Here is a 27,213-nt window from a genome sequence, read left to right as displayed (position 1 = left end):
GTTTGTTGTAACTGTTTCTCATAGTATATTGTAGTATCTTAAAGTAAAACCGAATTATTATTTTCTGTATTCTCACCCCGTAGCGAAACACGGGTAGAGCAACTAGTATTTATTTAATACGCAAGCAGGATTTTTGTGTCAATTACTCCTCCGAAAATAATGAACCGATTGTCATGTTTTTGGTGTCATTGAAAAGAGCGTAACGTGAAGTTGTGCAGGAAACTTTCTTTTTAGGGAAATAATGAGAGAGTGAGGCCATGGAGCCCTTTAATGTTTCGTATTTCTCCATGAGATTAACATTGGAAACAAAAATTGTTATGAAACTCCACTAACTCCAGCTGTTGTCACAAATCAAAAGTGAGAAGAAGAGCATAATTGTAAACAGTCAATAAGTTTGCTAATTTAACAGTTTGCTGCAAACTTGCTGACTTGGTTGAAATTCGTTTTAAAATAACGCCTGTAATACTTAGCAATTGCTCGAATTCGAGCAACAGGGACACTAGTATATATAATTAGGCGTTCAATCTATTGTATTTTGTATGACAATGAGTCTCTACTACTGAGTAAAAGAAGCATATTGGATATTGTCATAAGTTGAAATTCATACTGAATGTGAATGTATATTAACATTGATTAAGAAACTGTAGCTAAGGACCTTTGACATTTACGATGTGCCTGAGAGACACAAACACATCAAAGCATCAGCTGTAAGCCTGGTTAATCACGGGTATCAATAGAATGTCACTGTAATTAATCAGCTGTTCATTGACAGTTCTGTAAACGAGTCACGTGGTATGATCATCAGCTGAGTTGCTGACGTCACCATATTGCTGATCATGAATATTCAGGGCTAACAAAAGTCGTTTGCTTAACAACTGTTCTTGTAGTACAGTTATCCTACCAATATCTACGCCAATTTCGATATTACAAAAGATAGGGGTTCTGTCTGTCTATTTATTTGTTAAGGGCGAATAAAAAAACTGCTGAACTGAATGTCCTGAACTTTGAATAAAACGAATTTCCTCATAACTTTGCGAGAAAAAAATTCCCGTTATGAGTACTCATATTTAAATGGAATTAAAGAATCTTAACAGCTGGTTCAACTAAGCAATTTGATTCTGTGATGTTCAATAGCATTAAAAAGTTAATAACTTTACCAACAGGGTGCAGCACGATTATTATTTAATTTATGGCAACAGCTAATTTGCAACCAAAAGGTGAGTGAGCGTAGCGAACGAACTTCAACCTGGAGGCGAGTTAGCGTGGCGAACGAGCTAACCTGAAGGCAAGTGAGCGCAGCGAACGAGCTCCAACCTAAAGGTGAGTGAGCATAGCGAACGAACTTAAACCAGGATCTTGAAAATGAACAAGCATTTGACATAAAACCACGTTAGGACATGACGGCGTCTGTCGGGCCAGCTAGTAATTTATAAAGGGATACTGCATACCTACAGAAAATATATTTCTAACAGTATGCGTAGATTTGCCCTGTGATGCACACGAGTTTAGAAAAAAGGTTTTAGAGAAACATGCTTGCCTATAGGATATTTTGACCAAATTCGAACAGTTTGTTTTAAACTACACTGTTAAACCTTTGAAATAAACACCCCTTTTGACTTAGGGGGCGCATTCCTTAAATTCAATTGTATTTAAACGTTAAATAAATCTGACAAGTTCAATGAAATATTTGAGTGAAAACCCAACTAGACAAGTGGAAATTTACTAAATCTGCAGGTTTGCTGTGGCGGGGGTTTTTCAATTTTTCATTACGATACAGCCATCCAAACCAGGAGCGGACAGTAGTGGACAGGTCAGGTGTGGTGGGTTGAATGAACGCCAGGTTGTTTACATGTGATGTGGGGGCCGAAGTAGTCCAGGGGGCCCGCGGTTCCCCGGGGCCCGGAATGTTCCCCCCTCCAGAGCCTTGAACCTGGCGCAGTCCCGGGTCATCCTTCGCCTCAGTGGGTCACTGGCACGATGGAGTCTCCGTGTTCTACCTCTAGAGCCGTGAGTACCATGTTTTACGACTTAATTTATTTCTGTTTTTATTTCGTGTTTATTTTTTCAAAATTTCGAAAGTTTTACATTTTTTGCAATAATCGGTTGAAATCCTGATATTGTGGTTTTGTGTGGTTTCAGGAAGGGGCTGAACCCTATATTTGTTACATCTACATTTTTTTAATAGCATAATTTGTTGAGAATAGAGATATATTTCTATCTGGCAGTGATAATCGTAATAGTGTGTTTGCTGATCGTAGTATGGTATAAGATGTATTAAAAATAACTAACAAATAGAGTAATTTTTTTGATAGAAATTGTACACACTACTTAAATAACTAAAAACCCGTAGTATAATGAAAAATATTTTAGAGCTGTACAAACTACAAGCTATTTTATGCTGTACATCTTAATGGTTGTTTTTTCAATTAATGTGACTGAATTTTTGCAAATTAATTATGCGTATTTTGTATCACAACCTCATCTGTATCATCGTGCAATACTATTAAAGCAACATTATGTACCGGTATTCTTTTTTTAACTTTAGAATTTTAAGGTACACAACACAACAAAAATCTTACTAAAAAATAATAAAAATATGTCAAAAACAATAAAGCTAATTTATTTTAAGATTTCTTGTCGTTATTTTACAAAACATGTAGACTGACCGTATTTAAAGCAAAAGATAAAAAGTTTCACTGATTTTGATTCAAATTTGTTGACAATATCAAATCTTTTGGGATATTTTTTGTAACCAATAATTATTTGGATTAAGTACTTATTACTTTGGGGCAATTTAAAACTTACGAGTTCCCTTAAAATAACTTGATTACTTGAATTGTTCTTGTCTTCTTTGTTCTTATTATTTATTCTTATTTATTTATTTATTATTTATTCTGTTGTTCTTTTATTCTTTTACTCGAAGCCCCACGTAAAGGAAAATGAAACTAAAAATAAACTGTTCTTCGTTTTATGGCTCATTAGAAAAAAAATATTTTTTGTTCAATTATTCTATTGTGTAACTCGTTCCATTGCACTTATTGTATTCAAGTTATTATTTTATGAAGATAGTAAATATCGATTCTGATTATGAATAGTTTGTATACGGTACGTAATTCAATTTTATATTCTTTTTTTATTTCATATCATCTAAAATTTTGCACGTAAATAACTGTATACACAATAGTTACAACCCTGTGACGGTAAAGTCACAATAGTTAATTACTCAGCTACATCACAGAGGGGATGGTAGGGGGGGTATCATGTAATTAATTGCATTGGCAACATCCCTTAGTCTTCAACACTAAACGTAGACTCAGCGCGACAAATGTGACAAAATATCTGTTTTAACAGGAATTAACTTTTTTAAAACCAAATTGCCAACAACAGTTAAGTAAGGTATTTTTTTATTAATCAACTAGAGTTAAGATAAATATTTTTACAAATAAATCACACCTATAAGTAAATAAAATGGCTGAAAACCTAAGTAGACATATTCTCTTTTAGCATTCACTCCTTGCTACAAATCTCAAATCACAGTAAATAAATTGTTATTTGACAATCAAAATAATATACAGTCTTAGGCTCTTATAGTAACATACACACTTTCAATGTAAATAAATTTGGTAATGTTGAGAATGTTATGTAGAATGGTTGGTCAAGAGAATGTAACATGTAGAGAATAACATGGAAAAGTAATATGACTTAACTCTTACAAACCAAATGTATAATTATCAACAAATCTTAACACAATTGAGTTTAAATGAAGATAACGTAAAAATAAAATACCCCCGCCGCAGCAAACCTGCAGACTAAGTGAATTTCCATTTGCCTGATTGGATTCATACAAAAATGCCTCCTTAAAAATATCACATGTATTCCCTATTTCAATACAATTAGTTAAACGAGTACTTAGGTTTGCTGCAACAGGGAGGGTAAAAAGTGTGCTTTGTCAAATGTTAATAGTTTAGTAAGAAATGAATGTATTTTCCAAATTTGATCTAAATATGTTCATAAACAAGCAAACTACAACAGTTGACTTATTCTCGATAAGAATAACATGGGAAAAATAAATTATAATTTTTTGCAATTTTCTCCGCAACCATTAGGCGCATAATAACGCTTCAATATACTAAATTATATGTTTTTTAAGCTCTACAAAATGGTTTGGAAAGAATCGTAAAATTTTGTGTTTTTAGGGTAAAAAATGGGAAAACCCAATTTTTACCCCATAAAACCACCCATAAACCCCCGTTCCCATAGTCCAATCATGCTGGTTCACGAACTCGTTTTAATAAATGTATGTTTACACGTGTATACAAAATTTCATCAAAATCGGATAATTTCCTCAAAGCGAAAAAGTAAATCGGTCCCGGATACAGGTCTTACCGTGAGTACTACAATAATGGCATATTCCCTGTATGGGAAATTCACTAAAAGGTTGTGGAAATGTGATAAACGTCAAATAAATATAAAATTGAAAAATCAATATGCAAATGTTAAGAGAAGAACGAGTGAGATTGTTGTAAGACACCCTTACACGTACAAAAATAAAACAGTCTGTGTAAGTGGACATTTTAAAAGTAATTCACAAAGTGCATAAAAGGTTATTAAACACAAACCTCGTAGCCAAAGACAAGAAGTATCACTACATGATTAGTACTAAGTCACTCAAAGTTCACTGAAAAATGTTTCCAGTAGGAGTAGATTATTCTTCGAACAATATAAAGGTTGTGTTTGACGCAAAATCTGTAGCTTAAAATGTTACCTTGTTTTATAATCTTGTTAGATTGAGTTTTATAGTTTTCTTAGAAACTTACGTGCTGTTACAAAGTTAAGTGCGTTTCTGAGAAAGAATAAAGACAAAACGACTTGCATTGGTGGTTATGCGTATTCTTACCTCAAGCAGCGATGTTGTAGAATAGCGAATATACTCTTGTCAAAATTAATTGTATTTATACTTAACTCGAACACTAATAAACAACTTCAACCCCATTATGTGCTTATGTGCGTATACACATTATTATGTATATAATTTAATTATAGTTTTATAGTTCAGTTTTATTTATAATCATAACTACTATAGTCTTATATGTGTTTCGGAGCGGAGTGTGAACGCGGAAGACAGGAATATAGATAAAGATCATGTAGAAAAGTGTTGCACAAATCCCACCATGAATCTTAGAAACCTAATTTAACAAATTTGTATTTTCATATGATTGTTTGCATTGTTTGAGTTTAATCAGTTGTTGAACAAAGTGAATTCGGTGGTTTTACATTGAAACTTTTCTTGAATACAGTAGGACTCCCTCCCTCTTATCCAGACTCCTCGGGACCGAGGCCAGTCCGGATAACGGGTTTTGTCCCCAAAAACTCATTTTGACACGTGATCACTGGTCTCAAATCTTTCCCACGAGAACAGTCGTTTCAGTACCGCCCACTTCCTCCCGATCTAGTCCGGTTAAACCGATGTCCGGTTAAAAGGTGTTCTAAGAGGGAGTCTACTGTACTGTTAAGTCTATTTATAATTACTTACAATAAAAGGTTAAATTACCTGTGTCCGCCAGTCGATCCTTGTGCTGTGTCCTATTACAGGAGATGCATTTCGGCAGAATAAACTGCCATCATCAGTCCTAATATAAGTCCTTGTTCTTCCCCATTGGGTGCGTCTTGAAGTTTTGAAACACGTACACGAACGATATTACACTTAGATACATTACGAATAAAACATATACACGGTAGGCCTACTACTATTTGAGCTATTGACATGTAGACGCGCGTCGGTCGTGTGTCGAGTCACGACACATATACTCGATATACTCGACACACGACCGACGCGCGTCTACATGTCAATAGCTCAAATAGTAGTAGGCCTACCGTGTATTTTTATGTTTTATTCGTAATGTATCTAAGTGTAATATCGTTCGTGTACGTGTTTCAAAACTTCAAGACGCACCCAATGGGGAAGAACAAGGACTTATATTAGGACTGATGATGGCAGTTTATTCTGCCGAAATGCATCTCCTGTAATAGGACACAGCACAAGGATCGACTGGCGGACACAGGTAATTTAACCTTTTATTGTATGTCTTACCGATCCGGAACAACAACAACATAAAATGAAGTTATAATTACTATTGATATTTATATTAAAATTAATCAGTGACTAAAGTCACTATTAATTAGTATTGGAAAACTATTAAGTGACTCGAATTGTCAGATAAAAAGTATATAGCATTCACATCAGTAGTCTTGGACCGGACAGCAAGCTCTGCACACTACAATCTTCTGTATAGAGCCAGACTTGTGCATATTATGGGGTCTGCTCAGGGCCGATTTACCGAATAGGCACGGTAGGCACGTGCCTAGGGCGCGAGGCAATTGGCTTTTTCTGGGTGCGCCAAAAATTTGGAAATTTAAAAAAAATCGTGGTAGTATTTGCATGCTATTGCGGTAAACTTCTGATAACCACTCGCGGCCGTGTAGGCATCGTAATCGTCTCCCGCGTTTGCGGCAAGAGTCTTACTATTTTCTGCACTATATATTGCCTCAATCATGGAAGACGATAATTATATGTCCAAACGACCTGACTGCAGATTCTGCAGTCAGGTCGTTTGGACATATAATTATCGTCTTCCATGATTGAGGCAATATATGAACATATCCAGCGGTCGTGAGGCCGCGTAGAACTCATTATTGTATTCCGCGGTTCTGTAGACATCGTAATCGTTTCCCGCAGTTGTGAAGACATCGTAATCGTCTCCCGCGATTGCGGGAAAATGTTAATAATGTCCTCTAGTCGTGTGGAGATCATCATTGTCTTCTACGATCGCGGCAAAATTCTTGCTGTTTTCCGCGGTCGTGTGGACATAATCATCGTCTTCTGTGATCGCGGCAATACTCTAATTATCCGTTGCGGCTCTGTTGATACCATCATCGTCTTCTGCAATCGCGGAAAATTCTGATCATCCCTCGCGGGCGTGTGTAGACATATTATCGTCTCCCGCGATCACGGAAACGTCACTTTTGTCATGCGCGATCACGGTAAATTGAAAACTCCAGGTATAAATACAAAATTCACGGTTCAAAAATCCTTCGCATGATTCCCGGATTTCCCGGTTGGTGGACAATCTTTGTAACCCACTTCCGGGTGTGTTTCGTTCATTTATCGGGTCGGGGCGTTACGCGTCCCTGATAGCCTAGCCGAGCTGGGTTATTCCGGGGGTCAATTTTGGTCGGGTTTCCCGCTTTTGTATCCTAAAGTCGTTTTCCTGGCTCAGGCGGGAATATTTTGCCTCTTGGCTTTATTCGTGCCTCATCATTGCCAGGAAACGAGTAAATAAAAGAGGGAGGGCGAGATTTTGTTTCGAAGTTATAGCTTCGTGCGCGACTCTGTTCACAACCTCCTCGGTGGAGTGTTAATTATTTATTTAATTTAATACCCTACGTCCATGCGCCACGGACCGAGCAGAATTAGTTTAGATGCGTCTTTATTATTTAAAATAATACAATGCGTTTCGGGCGAGTGGACTAGTTCAAAGCCCCGTGAGAGAGTAGGAATATGGAAAGGTGCAAACGAACATACAGAGTAGGGCGGAGAAGGGTCGTTATAGAAAGAGTAACATACGAGACACACACACACACACACACAGACAGGTTGAGCACACAAAGACTTATTTCAAATAGATTAAGCCTAACTAAAAACTAACTTATTCCCAGATTTTCCGGGATAGCTTAGGTCTAACTTATAAATAACTTATTTCCGGTGTGCCCGAAGTAATTAAAGCTAACTTATAAATAACTTATTTCCGGGTTTTCCGGAATAGGTTAAATCTAGCTAATAACTAACTTATTTCCGGGTTTTCCGGAATAGGTTAAAGCTAGCTAATAACTAACTTATTTCCGGGTTTTCCGGAATAGGTTAAAGCTAACTTAGAACTAACTTATTTCCGGTGTGCCCGAAGTAATAGAGAAAGAAGAAAGAAAAGTTTGTGGCAAGCAACAAACATTCATAGTCATAAAGTGACAGAGTAGGAGACTTATAGCTAAGAGCTTAAGTGCTAATTAAATCTAACTTATTTCCGGTGTGCCCGAAGTAATAGAGAAAGAAGAAAAGCTACTTAGCAAACTACAGCTAACCAAAGCAGTTAGCTGCACACACACAACACATACGATACACAGATCACTCAATTAGCAACAGTCCAGGAATCGAGGAAATGGTGAAGAATGGAAACAGAAGTTGGGGCTTAACTGTCTAACGTCACGGCGAATTAAAGTTCCCAAAGCCAATACGAATCCCCAAAGCCTTAGTTAAGCGTTAATAGTCAAAGGCTAAGCAAAGGTTAAGCGTTATGCTAAGATTTGAAGCAATTTCTAAGTTTAGTGTGTTAGTAGCGGTGTCGTATCATAAGTTAGAATATTTAAATGCATATGGTTCAACACATCAATAATTAGTGGAAGGCTAAATGAATAATTAATAATGAAGTGGTAAATATGGTAAAGAATAGTAAAGCAACTACCTAGAACATTAACAGTTAATAGCGGCTAAGCAACGACATAGAACATAGCTACTGTGCACTGGTTCTAGTGTAAAAGATAATGAATAGCTACAATGGTTAGTGTAGTTCTGAAATATGTACAAACAAATTAAAGCGTGTAAGTTAGTAAAGAAGCCAACAAAGTATTAAAATCACTCTAATAAATTCACTATTAATTAACTCTTATTCCCATAGATAAAATATCTCACAGCTGAAGTGCTGCTACAGTAATTAAGCTAAACATTGACTAACAACTAAACACCACACATTATAGGTAACACCGTGTTCTCACGGACCTACGCGATAAACAAAACAAACAACAAAAAAAACACACGAATATGAAAAGCCACCTTGCGTGACCGAAACCGATCGAACTTGAATAGATTTAAACAATACAAATAAAACAACACAATTAAAACAGAAAGTAATTACAACCGGGCGGATCTCGTTCTGACCGTTACTTCTTTGAACTCACGGTCTATAAATTATGTATCGAACGAAATTAAGATATTCCACAAATCAAAGCTGATCGTTATATATTTACAGAGTTATTTTAACAAAACAGATAACACTCTATGTTATAGTAAAACGATAAAGATATTCACCGGTTGAAATAAATCGATCTCTGTTAATAATTCAATTAAATTTAAGACGAAACTTCCCGCGGACGTTTGACTTAAATAGCGTAATTAATTAACAGGAAATAAACGATAGCGAGTGAGGTCGAGTTATCCTAGGCGCCCTAGGATATTAACAACGGCGAATGGCGAATGTCGTCCACTTACTTGGCGTGAGCGAGAGTGTAGGGTCGGGCGTCCGTCTTCTGCCTAATTGCTCAGGCCACTGCTCCTGCTTCCTGCTGACTGTCGACTCTCGCCGACCCCGACTCACTGTCTCGGCGAGCGCCGCGCACATCCAGCGCTGTGGCTGGGGTTCCTGCGCAGGCGCGGGCGACTGATGCGCGGCCCGGTGGTACGGTGGTGAACCACAAGATCAGCTGTTGCTGAACTTGTGTCATATGCTAATTTGTTTTGTTTACATTTTTGAGCTTCGGCGAATTGGCGAGGCGATTCTGCTAGTAAGGGTTCAGTTTTATTTTAAATATTCACGAATTTTATGAACCCTTACACTCCCTCCCCACTTCGGACAAAGTAAAAAGAAAATGACCAAAAAGAAAAATACGTTTTCTTTGGCTTCGAGAATGTTCAGCGGTATAGGTACTTATATGCAAGCTGCTGCTGGTGTGAGAAAAGTGTAAAGTGAGGTACTTTAAGTGTCGTGAAAAAGCTTCAAATCCTTTACATGGACATGCCCCGCGGGCTTCCCCTTTTCGTCTGTTAACATGAAGATGTTTGCGCCTACCCTGTCTAATATCACGAACGGACCCTCATATTTCGCGGCTAGCTTACCCGCAACAGCGTCTACTGCGGACGAAAGCACGTGATTTCTTTTTAAAACCCTCTGGCCAACTCTGAACGGATTGTCACGGCGGCGGAGGTTGTAGTATCGAGCTTGGTTCTGGTACGCTTTCTCCAGATTCTCCTTTACCTTCCCTATTAGCGCGTGCATACGAGCATTTCGCTCCAGTATGACCTCTTCAAGTGGGGGTTCGATTGGATCGTTGCTGCCTTGCAGAGTATCCCGATAAAGTGCCCGCGGCATCTTTATTTCTCTGTTCAGATTCAGCATTGCGGGAGAGTATTTAGTGGAGTCGTGGATCGCCGAATTCATAGCAAAACGGAATTCGGGGAGCTTCTCGTCCCAAGCGCGATGGTCGTCTTTCACGAACTGCGATATCATCGTTTTTAAGACTCGGTTTGCTCGTTCTGTCGGGTTTTCCTGAGGCGAGTACGGTGCTGTGAACTGAAGGCGAATGCTCCATTCTTTTGCTAAATCGCGAAAAAGGTTGGAGGTGAATTGCGTCCCATTGTCACAGATGATCACATCTGGTGCCCCATACCGAAATAATACCAGTTCTCGGAAATGAGTTACTACTTGTTTAGTGGTTGCTGATCTCAGTGGTGCGACTTCTACCCATTTTGAGAAGTTATCCTGAATAACTAGGGCGAATTTGTTTCCTTTTTTCGAGCGCGGCAACGGACCGATCAAGTCAAGGGTTACCGTGACCCAAGGAGCCTGAGGTCGTCGAAAATACATTTTCCCTGCAGGTTTGCGATGTTCTACCTTGTACTTTTGACAGGACAAACATTTCCGGACGTGTGACTTGACGCTTGATTGCCAACCAGGCCAGTAGTACCTTGCGGCTACCCGTGCCAAGGTTTTCCTAATACCAAGATGGCCTGCTTCAGGGCGATCGTGGTTTTCTTCCAATACCATCGGACGAAGGTTTGGTGGGACACAAAGTTTCCACTCTGTGGTAGGATCGTAATTATTGTTACGGTTTCACGTCGACATTTTACGGAGGAGTTTGCCATCCTCAGTTAATCTGTAGTTATCGTAATTTTCTGGGTTTTTCTGAACCTTGCCAAGAATGCGGAAGTACCAGTCTTTCTGTTCTTCGTGAGATACGGACGGTTCCTCTGAGTCTTGTATATTAATTAAACAGGTCGGGGAAATCTCTTTAATCTGAGCGACCTCTTCACTCATTTCAGTAGTGTCGATTGCAGGGAGTGCGTTGCGAGAAGGTGCGTCAGCCACTTTATTTAGGGAACCTTTCCTGTAGCGCATCTGAAAGTCTAATTGTTGTTGCTCATCGATCGCGTCAAATGGCGAGTCTAAATCATTTAATCCTGACCCATATTCAGGATTTATTAGAAATTTCACTAATTGGAGTTTATTTACAATATCCATGCCTAATGCCACATCGACTGTTAAATTGGGTAAGTACAATGCTGATAAATCATATTCTGAAGAAGTAAATTCAAATGTAAAATCATATCGTTTTGTGGCAGACGTTTGGACTCCATTTGCCAACTGTAAGAGTTGACTGATCTGTTCAGGTACTATGCCGGCGTTTTGAAGATGATCTTTCACTTTTTCCCCCATTATAGTAATCATTGCTCCTGTATCTATAAGAGCCTTGAAGGTTTCACCTAGAATTTTGATATTTACAAAGGGCCTATTGTCTCGCGTGCTTGAATATCCACAGCTCGCCATTGGTTCTATCGTTGGAGTTGGTTTGTCTACTTCGACTGGTAATTGTTGGACGAAGTGGGCCCCAGCGGTCCACTCGTGGCTGGGACCCTCCCGGCGTTTCCCTGCCTACATGGGCAATTAACTGTTCGCATGCCTTCCTTTTGACAATAAAAACATTTTATTATTTTGGGCTTTGGACAATCGTTGAACCGGTGGCCGTTTTCACGGCAGTTCCAACAAGTGGGAACTCTATCATTGTTCCTTGCATTAGGAACCGGCTTTTGCCAATCCTTACGATCTGGGAAGACTGGGGGTTTATTGAACCCTCCCGCGCGTGCGTTTTGGGGTCGAGGATCGTCCTCTACGTGCCTAGCTCTACTTTGAAATACGATTGTAGGAGTCTGCTTCCTAACCGGAGAAAATTGTTGTCTCTCTGGAGCGGTGACTTCGCTCACGTTTCGCTGATTTCTATTTTTAGCGTAGTAAGCAGTCTCCGGTACGAGAGCTTGTGCTGGGTTTGGCGGGGGTCGGTAGAGATTTTTATCTCTTATGTAAGATTCATATCTTTCAGCTTCCTTAATCATGTCGGCTAAGCTAGAACACGAGTCCCTTCTTAGTGTCAGCTTATATTCGGGTCGCATGTTGAGAAACAACCGATCAAGGGTTTGATCTAAACTATAGCCACCACATCGTCGGATAAGAGTCGTCAATGCTACAACAAAGTTGCGAAATGTTTCGTTTTCGCCTTGAGTTCGAGAGCGAATCTCGTCTTCAAGATTTCTTTTGTACCCCGGGGGCAAGAATTGTACCTCAAAAGATTCTTTGAAGTCCTCAAAAGTTTGCCAGAAATCCTTATTATTTCTGTACCATAGAAGTGCGTTTCCACGCAACAGCTCAGGAAGAGCTTTCAAAATATCAGCGGGGGCTATCTCGTAGCACTGTCTTAATTCTTCTAAGCGCTCTAGAAAAGATACGGGGTTACGGTCTCCGTCGTAGTGGAGGTTCCACTTTCTAGCAATGTTACAAATCGCTGCTGCGGAAAGCGGATTAGCGAAATTGGTTTCCCTTGAATACTGCAGAGGTGCGTTATTTGATTGGTAATTATATTGGGGGCGTGAAGTCATTTGCACATTCGGTGCTGGGGACACACTTGTGTAAGTATTTAAATTCAACGGGTAACGGACCTCATGACGCGTCGTTGGCGGGAGAGCGGCGTCGTTTACCATAGAAATGACTGAGAGCATTCGTTTTACCGTGTCCACGCTCGCGTCAGGCGGCAGGCCAAGCATTTCCCTTACAATGACTGATTCGTCGCTGGTCGCGTTTCTGTCGTCGTTACTATAACTAGTAAAGTAATTATCACCCCCACGTCCGCTTGAAGGTATAAATTCACTAAATTCCGGCCCGGCTTCTGTCGCTGGCAGAGCGGATTGTCTTAAGAATTCAACAAAGCGGCTCCTGAGAGTATCGCTGTTACCCTCAGTGTCTAGACCGTATTCGCTCATCTTCTCTTTTAATTCGTGTTTCTTAAGATAATAGACCCAACCCACTTTTCGCGAGGTTGTAAGGTCTGACAAGTCGCGCCCTGATTCCATTCTTGGTTTTGGTATCGCGCCGGTACTTGTAAACGTTGGTATAGGTTGTCCTATTGAAGGTACGGAAACTGCGGTAAATGTCTGCGTTGTGTGCGTTAACAAAGTCGTAACTGGACCAATGGTAGTTTCGGGTGTACTGACGGTCGGGTGTGTTATACCGTCGTTTTTTCTCATTTGCGCCTGCCATTTTTCTCTCTATTTCAAACAATATATTATGCGATAAGTCCCTGTTCGGGCGCCATTTTGTAACCCACTTCCGGGTGTGTTTCGTTAATTTATCGGGTCGGGGCGTTACGCGTCCCTGATAGCCTAGCCGAGCTGGGTTATTCCGGGGGTCAATTTTGGTCGGGTTTCCCGCTTTTGTATCCTAAAGTCGTTTTCCTGGCTCAGGCGGGAATATTTTGCCTCTTGGCTTTATTCGTGCCTCATCATTGCCAGGAAACGAGTAAATAAAAGAGGGAGGGCGAGATTTTGTTTCGAAGTTATAGCTTCGTGCGCGACTCTGTTCACAACCTCCTCGGTGGAGTGTTAATTATTTATTTAATTTAATACCCTACGTCCATGCGCCACGGACCGAGCAGAATTAGTTTAGATGCGTCTTTATTATTTAAAATAATACAATGCGTTTCGGGCGAGTGGACTAGTTCAAAGCCCCGTGAGAGAGTAGGAATATGGAAAGGTGCAAACGAACATACAGAGTAGGGCGGAGAAGGGTCGTTATAGAAAGAGTAACATACGAGACACACACACACACACACACAGACAGGTTGAGCACACAAAGACTTATTTCAAATAGATTAAGCCTAACTAAAAACTAACTTATTCCCAGATTTTCCGGGATAGCTTAGGTCTAACTTATAAATAACTTATTTCCGGTGTGCCCGAAGTAATTAAAGCTAACTTATAAATAACTTATTTCCGGGTTTTCCGGAATAGGTTAAATCTAGCTAATAACTAACTTATTTCCGGGTTTTCCGGAATAGGTTAAAGCTAGCTAATAACTAACTTATTTCCGGGTTTTCCGGAATAGGTTAAAGCTAACTTAGAACTAACTTATTTCCGGTGTGCCCGAAGTAATAGAGAAAGAAGAAAGAAAAGTTTGTGGCAAGCAACAAACATTCATAGTCATAAAGTGACAGAGTAGGAGACTTATAGCTAAGAGCTTAAGTGCTAATTAAATCTAACTTATTTCCGGTGTGCCCGAAGTAATAGAGAAAGAAGAAAAGCTACTTAGCAAACTACAGCTAACCAAAGCAGTTAGCTGCACACACACAACACATACGATACACAGATCACTCAATTAGCAACAGTCCAGGAATCGAGGAAATGGTGAAGAATGGAAACAGAAGTTGGGGCTTAACTGTCTAACGTCACGGCGAATTAAAGTTCCCAAAGCCAATACGAATCCCCAAAGCCTTAGTTAAGCGTTAATAGTCAAAGGCTAAGCAAAGGTTAAGCGTTATGCTAAGATTTGAAGCAATTTCTAAGTTTAGTGTGTTAGTAGCGGTGTCGTATCATAAGTTAGAATATTTAAATGCATATGGTTCAACACATCAATAATTAGTGGAAGGCTAAATGAATAATTAATAATGAAGTGGTAAATATGGTAAAGAATAGTAAAGCAACTACCTAGAACATTAACAGTTAATAGCGGCTAAGCAACGACATAGAACATAACTACTGTGCACTGGTTCTAGTGTAAAAGATAATGAATAGCTACAATGGTTAGTGTAGTTCTGAAATATGTACAAACAAATTAAAGCGTGTAAGTTAGTAAAGAAGCCAACAAAGTATTAAAATCACTCTAATAAATTCACTATTAATTAACTCTTATTCCCATAGATAAAATATCTCACAGCTGAAGTGCTGCTACAGTAATTAAGCTAAACATTGACTAACAACTAAACACCACACATTATAGGTAACACCGTGTTCTCACGGACCTACGTGATAAACAAAACAAACAACAAAAAAAACACACGAATATGAAAAGCCACCTTGCGTGACCGAAACCGATCGAACTTGAATAGATTTAAACAATACAAATAAAACAACACAATTAAAACAGAAAGTAATTACAACCGGGCGGATCTCGTTCTGACCGTTACTTCTTTGAACTCACGGTCTATAAATTATGTATCGAACGAAATTAAGATATTCCACAAATCAAAGCTGATCGTTATATATTTACAGAGTTATTTTAACAAAACAGATAACACTCTATGTTATAGTAAAACGATAAAGATATTCACCGGTTGAAATAAATCGATCTCTGTTAATAATTCAATTAAATTTAAGACGAAACTTCCCGCGGACGTTTGACTTAAATAGCGTAATTAATTAACAGGAAATAAACGATAGCGAGTGAGGTCGAGTTATCCTAGGCGCCCTAGGATATTAACAACGGCGAATGGCGAATGTCGTCCACTTACTTGGCGTGAGCGAGAGTGTAGGGTCGGGCGTCCGTCTTCTGCCTAATTGCTCAGGCCACTGCTCCTGCTTCCTGCTGACTGTCGACTCTCGCCGACCCCGACTCACTGTCTCGGCGAGCGCCGCGCACATCCAGCGCTGTGGCTGGGGTTCCTGCGCAGGCGCGGGCGACTGATGCGCGGCCCGGTGGTACGGTGGTGAACCACAAGATCAGCTGTTGCTGAACTTGTGTCATATGCTAATTTGTTTTGTTTACATTTTTGAGCTTCGGCGAATTGGCGAGGCGATTCTGCTAGTAAGGGTTCAGTTTTATTTTAAATATTCACGAATTTTATGAACCCTTACACCTTTTATATATATATATATATATTGCAAAGGGGCGCTACAATTAGACGTGCCTAGGGCGCTGACAGGGTCAAAAACGGGCCTGGGTCTGCTTACTCTATTTCATTGTTTGATGAGTGAAATGCAATGTACAAAAGAAAATACAACATGGGCCTTTGCAGCAGCCTTCGGTTTAAGTAGACCTATTTATGCATCGTGAACATCCCTAACTCATTTTAAATTTACCGGTGGGATTTCTTGATTATTTTAACAGAAAACTGTAAACATTTTTAGTACAATAAAAAAATAAGAATTAATTCACATTCGTGTTTCGATAAATTTGCTTATTCCAGTGCTCCACAGAAATACACCCTAATATAATGAAGCATTTAATTGGTAATTAGACGTATAACAGCAAATATCCCACACACCTGTAAGCAATGAAGACAATTATTTCATTATGTAACTATTGATTGAAGGGAAATGCCGTAGACATTCAAGTCAAAAGAACGTTGCAAAGATATGAAAATAAGGTAATACTGCTTTGAGAACGTTGAAAGTGTCCAGTTAACGTACATCTAATGTTGGTACTGAAATGAAAACGGAAAGTAAATAAAAGAAACGTCTTATAACGCGTAAAACATGTATTTATACGCTTATATATACTGTTACTCACAAGACGGTAAATATACACAAAAGATGGTAAGTGGTGATCGATTTCGATTGGACACTTTAATCGTCGTCAGGCCCAATAGGCGAATCGTAATAACAAGGATGCCAAGACACCACGCAGGTATGGTTGCAGGTCTTGCTTATATTACTGTGAAATATTCAGCCAGTGTGCGCCTCGCCTTTACGCTGCACACATTACTCATTCCCTCTAATTCAGTCCTATGATCAAGTTTGCAAGCATGTTAAATATATTAAAATAACGCGTTGTTAACTATTTTGGTGAAACATCGATAAAAAATATTTATTCGTTACCTGGAGCAATTTGTAATATTAGTAAGAAACAAAGGCACAGATTACTTCACACCATTCTACACTCTTCCTTCACTAATATTTGGGTTAAAATACGCATCTAGGTGGCGTCCCCATCTCAGGTGATAATAATAATAACAGTTAGGTTAGAAGTAATGTTTCTTGTTTATGACCAGAGCATCGTAATTTCTGTGTTTACGGAGCCTTAGAGGAGTAATTTATTTTATAACGACAACTCCCACAACTTTAACCGAAATCGCGATGGTTTCTGTCTGTAAATACTTTGTAAATATAACGTGTTTTTGTTTTATGTTCGGTAAAACTTTATGTATGCATAACGAATCGTTCTACGAGGATTGACCTGATGATGTGACTGTCGTCACGAAACCGATCGTTGTAAGAAGAATAAAAGGACATTGAACAAGGTAACAGTTTACTTAATTATGTCAATACACGCCCCGTGGTCGAAAAATCGACTAAAAGTATGTATTGTGCAAACTTCTCTATTTTCACCCCACACTGTAAAATAAAACATGTGATTGGAATGTATTCCATTTGTTTTGATTTTCTGTTTATATTTTTTTGTTATATCGTCATCACCATGGCAACCCATAAGACCCATGTTATTTTTTTAAAGATTTCATTTTTCGTGCTTATTTGTGAGCGTAATTCAATTTATAAAGGGATTCTGCACATCTACTGGTAAATATATTTAATTTGGTACCAACCACGTGTAATTCGGTCCAGTGGTATGGTCAGGCTAGCTGTCATAAGTTTTTCAAAAGTTTGTTAGTATATAAGATAGAAATTTAGATAACAGCAATTAAATTATGCAGCTGATCCAAATTTAAAGAAATATGTTCTTCATAAGGATAACATGGGAACTTTCAAAGCAACTGGGGCAGAGCCCAAGGAACTTTTTCAAAAATGTAAGGCCAGTTTGCGAATCTACGCGACACGCTCTTTCCAATGAGACGTCAATGGATAAAATCTGTCAAGAAATGGTTCAACCGACAAAGTTTCATGTAGCGTATTAATTATATAGATTCGCTTCGACAACTGGTAAATGGAACCCTAATTACTCAATGTGGCTAATAAAACAGTTAATTTTGTATAGTACTTATTTACTTCCCTAACGTTTCATCCCGATCGGATGGTCGTTTAGTAACGCCATTGACTATACTCAGAATAGACTTCCCATAACAAATTAAGGACAGACATTGGATTTCATATATATATATATATATATATAGATAACAGCAACCAAAGCAACTAGAGAAAACTTTTAGACAAAGGTACAGGCATATCCATCTTGACAAATAAATCATTTGATCCTTAGTTTGTTTGAATATTAAAATAAGTTGTTATACATTTTGAGCTTTTTAGGGAATATGTCCCTACCAACGATCTCTAGAGACATGCCCCAAGTTTTACTTTATTTTGTTCTCCAAACATAAAATTGTTACATTAAGATTACGGAAAGAAACAATGACAAAAAAAAACTATGTCGCATTTGATTAATATTTAAAATGTAATTTCACATTAATGTAACATTTTTTTCTAATCCACTTTTATATGTGTGATAAAGAATAATATTAATCAGCAGAGTATTGTTACATTATAAATTAAATTTCTATCATAAATCCCTATGTAAATAGCCACCATCCCGTAGAAAAAGAACTCCGATTCAGAAGCCACCGTTAAAAATGATTTTCTACGTCCACATGAGCTTAACACTCCCTATTCATATACATTCACTTATCTTTCAAATATACTCGAATACTAGTAACAATTATTTTTCTGACATATCACTATAATGACTCCAACAGTAATGCTATAACACAACATGCATGTCTACTATTTGTCATGTTCCAATAAAATATGAAACAGATCCATCAAACTTGTAAACGTGCTCCATCTTCCAGGCACTTTCCTTACTTTTGACTTGGTAACTATGACAGTGTGCATTATATATTAGCATCCAACAGTAATGCTATAACACAACATGCATGACCACTATTTGTCATTGTTCCAATAAACCATGAAGCAGATCCATCAAACTTGTGAACGTGCTCCATCTTCCAGACACTTTCCTTACTTTAAACTTGGTAACTATGACAGTGTGCATTATATATTAGCATCCAACAGTAAAGCTATAACACAACATGCCTGTCCACTATTTGTCATTGTTCCAATAAACCATGAAGCAGATCCATCAAACTTGTGAACGTGCTCCATCTTCCAGACACTTTCCTTACTTTAAACTTGGTAACTATGACAGTGTGCATTATATATTAGCATCCAACAGTAATGCTATAACACAACATGCCTGTCCACTATTTGTCATTGTTCCAATAAACTATGAAACAGATCCATCAAACTTGTGAACGTGCTCCATCTTCCAGACACTTTCCTTACTTTAAACTTGGTAACTATGACAGTGTGCATTATATATTAGCATCCAACAGTGATGCTATAACACAACATGCCTGTCCACTATTTGTCATGTTCCAATAAACTATGAAACAGATCCATCAAACTTGTAAACGTGCTCCATCTTCCAGGCACTTTCCTTACTTTTGACTTGGTAACTATGACAGTGTGCATTATATATTTGCATCCAACAGTAATACTATAACACAACATGCCTGTCCACTATTTGTCATGTTCCAATAAACTATGAAACAGATCCATCAAACTTGTAAACGTGCTCCATCTTCCAGGCACTTTCCTTACTTTTGACTTGGTAACTATGACAGTGTGCATTATATATTAGCATCCAACAGTAATGCTATAACACAACATGCATGTCTACTATTTGTCATGTTCCAATAAACTATGAAACAGATCCATCAAACTTGTAAACGTGCTCCATCTTCCAGGCACTTTCCTTACTTTTGACTTGGTAACTATGACAGTGTGCATTATATATTAGCATCCAACAGTAATGCTATAACACAACATGCATGTCTACTATTTGTCATGTTCCAATAAACTATGAAACAGATCCATCAAACTTGTAAACGTGCTCCATCTTCCAGGCACTTTCCTTACTTTTGACTTGGTAACTATGTCAATGTGCATTATATATTAGCATCCAACAGTAACACTATAACACAACATGCCTGTCCACTATTTGTCATGTTCCAATAAACTATGAAACAGATCCATCAAACTTGTAAACGTGCTCCATCTTCCAGACACTTTCCTTACTTTTGACTTGGTAACTATGTCAATGTGCATTACAGATTAGCATCCAACAGTAATGCTATAACACAACATGCCTGTCAACTATTTGTCATTGTTCCAATAAACCATGAAGCAGATCCATCAAACTTGTGGACGTGCTCCATCTTCCAGACACTTTCCTTACTTTAAACTTGGTAACTATGTCAATGTGCATTATATATTAGCATCCAACGGCAAAGCTATAACACAACATGCCTGTCCAATATTCGTCATTGTTCCAATAAACCATGAAGGATATCCATCGAACTTGTGGACGTGCTCCATCTTCCAGACACTTTCCTTACTTTAAACTTGGTAACTATGTCAATGTGCATTATATATTAGCATCCAACAGTAAAGCTATAACACGACATGCCTGTCAACTATTTGTCATTGTTCCAATAAACCATGAAGCAAATCCATCAAACTTGTAAACATGCTCCATCTTCCAGACACTTTCCTTACTTTAAACTTGGTAACTATGACAGTGTGCATTATATATTAGCATTCAACAGTAATGTTATAACACAACATGCCTGTCCACTATTTGTCATTGTTCCAATAAACTATGAAGCAGATCCATCAAACTTGTGGACGTGCTCCATCTTCCAGACACTTTCCCTACTTTGAACTTGGGAACGTTGACAAAGTGCATTATATATGCACAGGACTGAGGAACTAATATTGTGCTTGTAGTTGTAAAATGGTATACATTTTAAACTCGATAAAATAGATATTCAAACTATTTGCAAAAAAAATTAAAATTAATTTTTATTTTCAAAATGGCGTCTATTATATTGTTTATAACCTAAATTACAAAACAAATGGCTGATTATTTTACATTTCAAATTTTATATCAAGTAGTTTAAAAAATCTAAATTGAAAACACACAACAAACAAAAATGGCAGTACCTTTCATTTTGACATATTCAAACATTTTCCTACATTTTTGGTAGGTACTTATATGGCACTCTGTATTTAGACAGTATATTTACTACGCTCAATATATATCTGATGATTTTCATAAATCCACGACCTTTTCAGGAAATAGTTTAAAGGTGTTAAACAAACACATTGATTGGTATTTGACACTGATATAATTTTGTTTTGTTCTCTGGCAGAATGACGTTAAATGTGCAAGTAGGTTCAGAGTTTATACAAAGTGAGTTATGCATAAACAAGTCCAGTGGCGGGGGTTGGGACACAGCTGCTCTTTATGGCCACAAACAACCTGCTATCTCTCGCCTTATTTGCATCATATGTTTTTTGCAAAGCAAAAAATATTCCCTTAAAGTTTTCCGACCTCGTAAAAGCTGATCATAGGTTTACTTTATGGTTTTTTTTATTTCGAAATAGGCACTTCTTTTCTGACTATTCCCTTGTTATAGCGTCACAGTATATTAAAGGACTTTTTTTATTTGTAATTGTAGTTTTTCCATCATACAATATAAAAGATTTTTTAATGTAAAAAGATTTATTCGAACCAAGTTTAAAGGTATACGAATTTGCTGATTAGATCAGAATGAAGAAGTAATTGTTATTTTGAGAGTTGATTTAACTATATAATGTATCTTCTATTTTATGTTAATTTTATTTAGAATGATTATATAACTGGTTGTATGCATATTGTTAAGTATCGAAACAAAAAATTTATACTTGTTTACTGGAATCGACATTGTAGAATTTTAATACATTATAAGTGTGGTCCTTCGAAACAAACTAGCCATACAATAAGTGTATCTCTATAATCTATAGACCGTATATTTTAATCATAAAAACCCTGAAGAGGAAACGTATTTACGATTAATTTATTGAGTTATAATTCAAAAATGTTCCATAATTAAAGGAACTGTACATCATCCACATCCCGTAGTAATAACATTGTTGCCATGATTATTTACGAAAGTACCGAAATAGCGTTTTCATCAATAATTACCATTTCCGCACAAATTTAAGGACCACAACAAACACAATAATATGCCAAATGATATTTAATTAGAACTCTCTTCCACTTAGTTCCTTGGGTATATCTTTAAAAAATTATTTTATCAAAAGACCACATAGTAAGTGTTTGTTTTGTTGTGAACTGATGTTCTTGAAATGATTATTTGATAGAAAAAATGTAGATTAAATTAGAAACACTGTAATGTGAACAAAAGAATGTGTATTATTATTGAAAACTGTTTACAAAAATTAATAATGATTAATAACATGTGTTAATAACAAAAGTACAAGAGAAAAATGTGTATACAGACCAAGGGATAAAATTAAATGATTTTAACATAACTCCCCCGCAAAAAAGTGATTTAGTGGGAACTTTTTAACAACTTGTTGATTGGTCCAACAAAACTTGTTCCATTGTCATCTAAAAATAGATTTAAACTTGAAAGTTTACTGTTGGGTTTCACACATTTCTTCTTCTGCAAACATAATATTTCTTCAGCAAAATGAATTTTTTGAATTTGTTTGACAATACATAGAAGAGCATTGACTAATTCATTTGGGGTAATTGGTCCATTTTGTAAAGGCTGTTTGAGATTGTTTATACATCTTTGGCAATAAGCAGTAACTCTGATGGCTTTGGTGTATGAACTAAATTTTAAATACCACTCATCAGAACTCTCTTCCATAAGTAAAGCACATTTGACGGATCTTCTTTCAGGTACATATGGATTTTCATTATGAATAGGTTCACTCATTTTCATGTTCTTATCCAACAGACATGAAGGTCCAAACCACCACAAATCCTGATTGATAAAATTGTTTCCTAAGACACCTGTAGATGCTAGGTCAGCAGGATTATCTTCTGAACAAATGTGATTCCAATCTGATGTGTTGGTGAGGGATTGAATTTGTGACACTCTGCTGCTTACAAATGTTTTCCATGTGTTTGGGGGTTTTGAAATCCATGCCAGCACAACTGTAGAGTCAGTAAATAAATAAGTGTTTGAGGTAGGTAAAATTGGTTTTACTTTGTCAACTAGTTGAGCTAATAGCACTGCGCCACATAACTCCAGCCTGGGGATTGAAACTTTCTTAAGTGGACATACTCTTGACTTAGCACAGATCAATTGAACTTGTACATTTGATGTTGAAACACTTCTGAGGTATAAGACTGCAGCGTATGCCTTTTCTGAAGCATCGCAAAAACCAAATAATTCATAGATAACTTCAGATCCAAATAAAACTAATGGTCTGGGTGTCTGAAGATTCTTGAGGTGTGACAAATTGTTACAATATTGAACAAATTCATTAGATAATTCATCAGAAACTGTCTCATCCCAACCATTATTGCATAACCAGGTTTTTTGCATGATGAGTTTTGCTTTGGTTATTACTGGACACAATAGACCTAATGGATCGAATAGACGGGCAATTTCAGATAAAATTTTACGTTTAGTTATTTTGCTTGGTAAGTCAGGTAAATTAATTGAATACTGATAAGTATCACTTTCGGGATTCCACAGAAGTCCTAATAGTTTGACTGAAGAGTCTTCTGATTGAAATTGAAAAATGGTTTGACTTGGTGTTATTTCATCTAGAACTTCTTTGGCGTTAGATGACCACTTGCGCAATGGAAACCCTGCTTGATTTAGTGTTTGAACTAGTTCATTTTTTATGGATAAAGCTTGATCTACAGTATTGGCTCCACTTACAAGATCGTCAACATAAAAGTATTCTTTCAATATCCTAGCCAATTCAGGAGAATAATCCTTAATGTGGTCAGATAGTTGATGTAAACAACGTATGGATAAGAATGGTGCGCATGATGTTCCATAAGTAACTGTGTTAAGGTCATAAGACTTAATCGGTTCTTCTGGTGATGATCTCTAAAGTATTCTTTGATAGCATTGATCAGATTTGCTCACTAAAATTTGCCTGTAAAACTTCTCAATGTCTGCCGTAAATACAATTTTATGCAATCGAAATCTAATTAGCAAATTCATTATGTCAGTTTGAAGTTTTGGACCAGTATACAGATGATCATTCAATGATGTACCTGATGTTGTTTTGCATGATGCATCAAAAACAACTCTGGTTTTAGTTGTTGAACTCGAATCTCTATATACTGCATGATGAGGTAGATAGTAGTGTTTGTTACTGTCAATGGATGATAATTCGCTGGGTGTTTGATGCATGTGACCTAAATCAATGTATTCTTTCATGAAAGACTGATAACTTTCACGTCTGTCAGAAGTGAGTGTCGATTCTAGTCTTTTAAATCTGCTTAATGCTGTTGAATAAGAATCACCAAGCTCAGTAATTGATGGTTTAAAAGGAAGACAAACACAAAATCTTCCGGATTCATCTCGAGAATGTGTGGTCAGAAAATGATTTTCACAATTGTCATTATCTTGCAATTGAGAAGTAGGTTCATGATTGACCTCTTCTATCTTCCAAAAACGCTCTACTGCAGTGTTTATGTCATTGCTTTGAATGGATATTCTGAATGAATGAATACCTTCAGATGATGGATCTGATAATCTTCCTGACAACAAGTAACCTTTCTTTTAAGAGTTCAATCGCAACTAAGTAGTTGGACTGAGTCAGGGGCAAAGTTGAAAGGAGATTTAAAGGTTCCCCTTTCAAACATGACTTGAGGTAGAAAAACCTTTGCACATCTGATAAACATTGATTTGCATGAATCGTTGATTGGAATAGGTCGTAAAATGAAACCCAATTTTCATATTTTCCATCAAATGGTTGTAAATTGAATTTAGGAAGTTTTAAAAAATTTGATTCTTGTGACACATCGCCAATTGAACTACCAGAACTTGAATGATTCAAATCAGGCCTTGAAAGATTCTTATTTGTATCCAAAATTTCCTTGAAAGCTACTTTTACCATGTAGTAATTTTCTTCAAATTCATCAAAACTGTTGTCAGTTTCATCTAAAGTGATTGCAACTATTTTGCTATGAATGTCTGTGAATTCACTGTACAACTGTTCTAACTTTTCATTTCTGATTTCAATATCTAATAAATTACCTGTATTGATGTCAAAATTGTTCACAAAGGTCTTCATTTTTGAGAGAGAGCCTTTGATTGAAGCTCTCTTGTTTTGTAGAAGCCTAAGTTCTGCCATGATTGTTTGAAATAAAAATTAAAACTTACTGTGATGATTCAATGAACTGTAGAAAAATAAATCCATTGGCTCGAAGGACCATGTTTGTTTTGTTGTGAACTGATGTTCTTGAAATGATTATTTGATAGAAAAAATGTAGATTAAATTAGAAACACTGTAATGTGAACAAAAGAATGTGTATTATTATTGAAAACTGTTTACAAAAATTAATAATGATTAATAACATGTGTTAATAACAAAAGTACAAGAGAAAAATGTGTATACAGACCAAGGGATAAAATTAAATGATTTTAACAGTAAGTTACAACATGTCAGCGTCATAAAAGAATGTTAATGCTGACATGCAGGAACTGTACAACAAGTAGAGGAAGATCTTCATCGAAAAATACAAGAATTGAGAAGCATGCTTTTATCACCACCCCTAAACTAGAACCAATGATAATTGTGTGGATAAATGATGTGTTAGTATTTCAATACTCGAATAAAATACTATTCCAGCATTCAGTCGTCAAACACTGAGTGATTGTACTGATTAGTTTGCAATCTTGCGCTCAGCAGGACGAGTGCATGCGTTGAGCCGCCACCTGCTCATGAACATTGCGCATGCGCCGTGTAACGGACCTCACACCGCCCACTATCTGGGTCAAGGTCAAGGTCACGGGTATCGCCGAGGTCATCTGGCGATCCTAGCGAGTTTACGGCACGGGACATGTAATAAACGCGCGGTTAGTTTTTTTTATAAAAAATTTAAATTTGTACAACTGTTTGTGAGATTTATTAATTATTTTCTAAGGATCAAAGAGATAAATTTCAGGTTGGTAGTCTTGGTACTTTTCCTAAACCAAATCCCGCCGATCAGTGTGAAGAAGGCTGTAACAGTGCCTTGTGTGGTAATAAATAATTATGAATTCAAGGGAAATGAAATAAAACATTTTTCAAATCTTGGATTTGTTTGAATTTTTGCATTATTCTAGTTAATCGAAATGTCAAAACAGTTATTGTAAAAGTGCAGATTTTAGCACTTTTCATCACCACGGAGTCCAAAATAATATTTATTTCCAAAGTTAGAGCCTACACCTAGAAACTTTTTACATCCACGGGGCAAAATCAAGAGTTTTTTAAAATCATGAATTGGCTTAAATGTGTCTGAAAGGTTCATTAAGTGGCGGGTAAAATCAGCCAGTAATGTTTTTCTGCGCCCACTCCAACAAGCATGCGCGCAAAAAGCAAATACATTTTTCCATAATATACTATAAATAATATTGTAAGATTATTTCTGTTGTATCTTATTTTAAGATCGATAATTGAAAATATCAAAAAATCGAAAGATTGTAATTGAGATTTCTATGTCAAACCCTAACGTCCTGCTCCGCGCTATGGGTTCACGGTAGAAACGCTTGGCCCGTTATTATTATTATTGTTGCCGGCCAAAGTGAAAGCTCGGTAGCGTTTACTATGATCTGTCACATAAAAACTCACTGATAGGTTCTCAATAGCACGACAGTTGTGAAGAAACTAGGTAAACACTTCTGGGCATTGAACACTGTTGAAATATGGCGTCAATGCAATTCACAAGCCTACTTACATTGTAGGCGCTAAGTCACAAAAGCTGTCTAACAACCTATTTTTACGGAACAGAGAGTGAAATATGTCCCCCCTCAATTGCATGGTATGGTATCATTCGAAAAAGTACATTACGTGTGTAACTCTTTTTGAGTCACTTTTGCATGGTCGACATTTCTAAGTACAGTATTCGTAGGGGTTTGTTTTGGTAGTGAAAATATTTACCAGTCTTTCTTAACAGGAAAGAATCTTACTTGTTTTAAATAAAAGAGTAGGAAGCATCGTATTTTACATATAGTAAAAAGAATATTTTGAAATCGTGACCCATCCATCGATCCACCTCTGTTAAAAATCCCTTTTTCCTCCCATTAAAATCA

The 27,213-nt window shown here is 37.2% G+C and overlaps 1 protein-coding gene across 1 annotated transcript in view; it reads left to right on the top strand.

Moving 5' to 3' along the window:
- Window positions 1-1,950: 1,950 nt before the first annotated feature.
- Window positions 1,951-27,213, top strand: part of LOC128997116 (uncharacterized) — a 47,450-nt gene continuing 22,187 nt past the window's right edge. The window contains exon 1 of the mRNA XM_054422697.1: window positions 1,951-2,007. Within this exon, the coding sequence (XP_054278672.1) occupies window positions 1,978-2,007 (30 nt within the window). The 5' untranslated portion in view covers window positions 1,951-1,977. The remainder of the gene's footprint in view (window positions 2,008-27,213) is intronic.

The sequence above is a fragment of the Macrosteles quadrilineatus genome, unplaced genomic scaffold (genome assembly GCF_028750875.1).
Source record: "Macrosteles quadrilineatus isolate MER2022 unplaced genomic scaffold, UCM_ALF_1.0 Scaffold_6__1_contigs__length_79288215, whole genome shotgun sequence".
NCBI lineage: Eukaryota > Metazoa > Arthropoda > Insecta > Hemiptera > Cicadellidae > Macrosteles > Macrosteles quadrilineatus.
The sequence above is the reverse complement of the archived record's forward strand: the minus strand, read 5'-3'. Positions and strand labels throughout refer to the sequence as shown.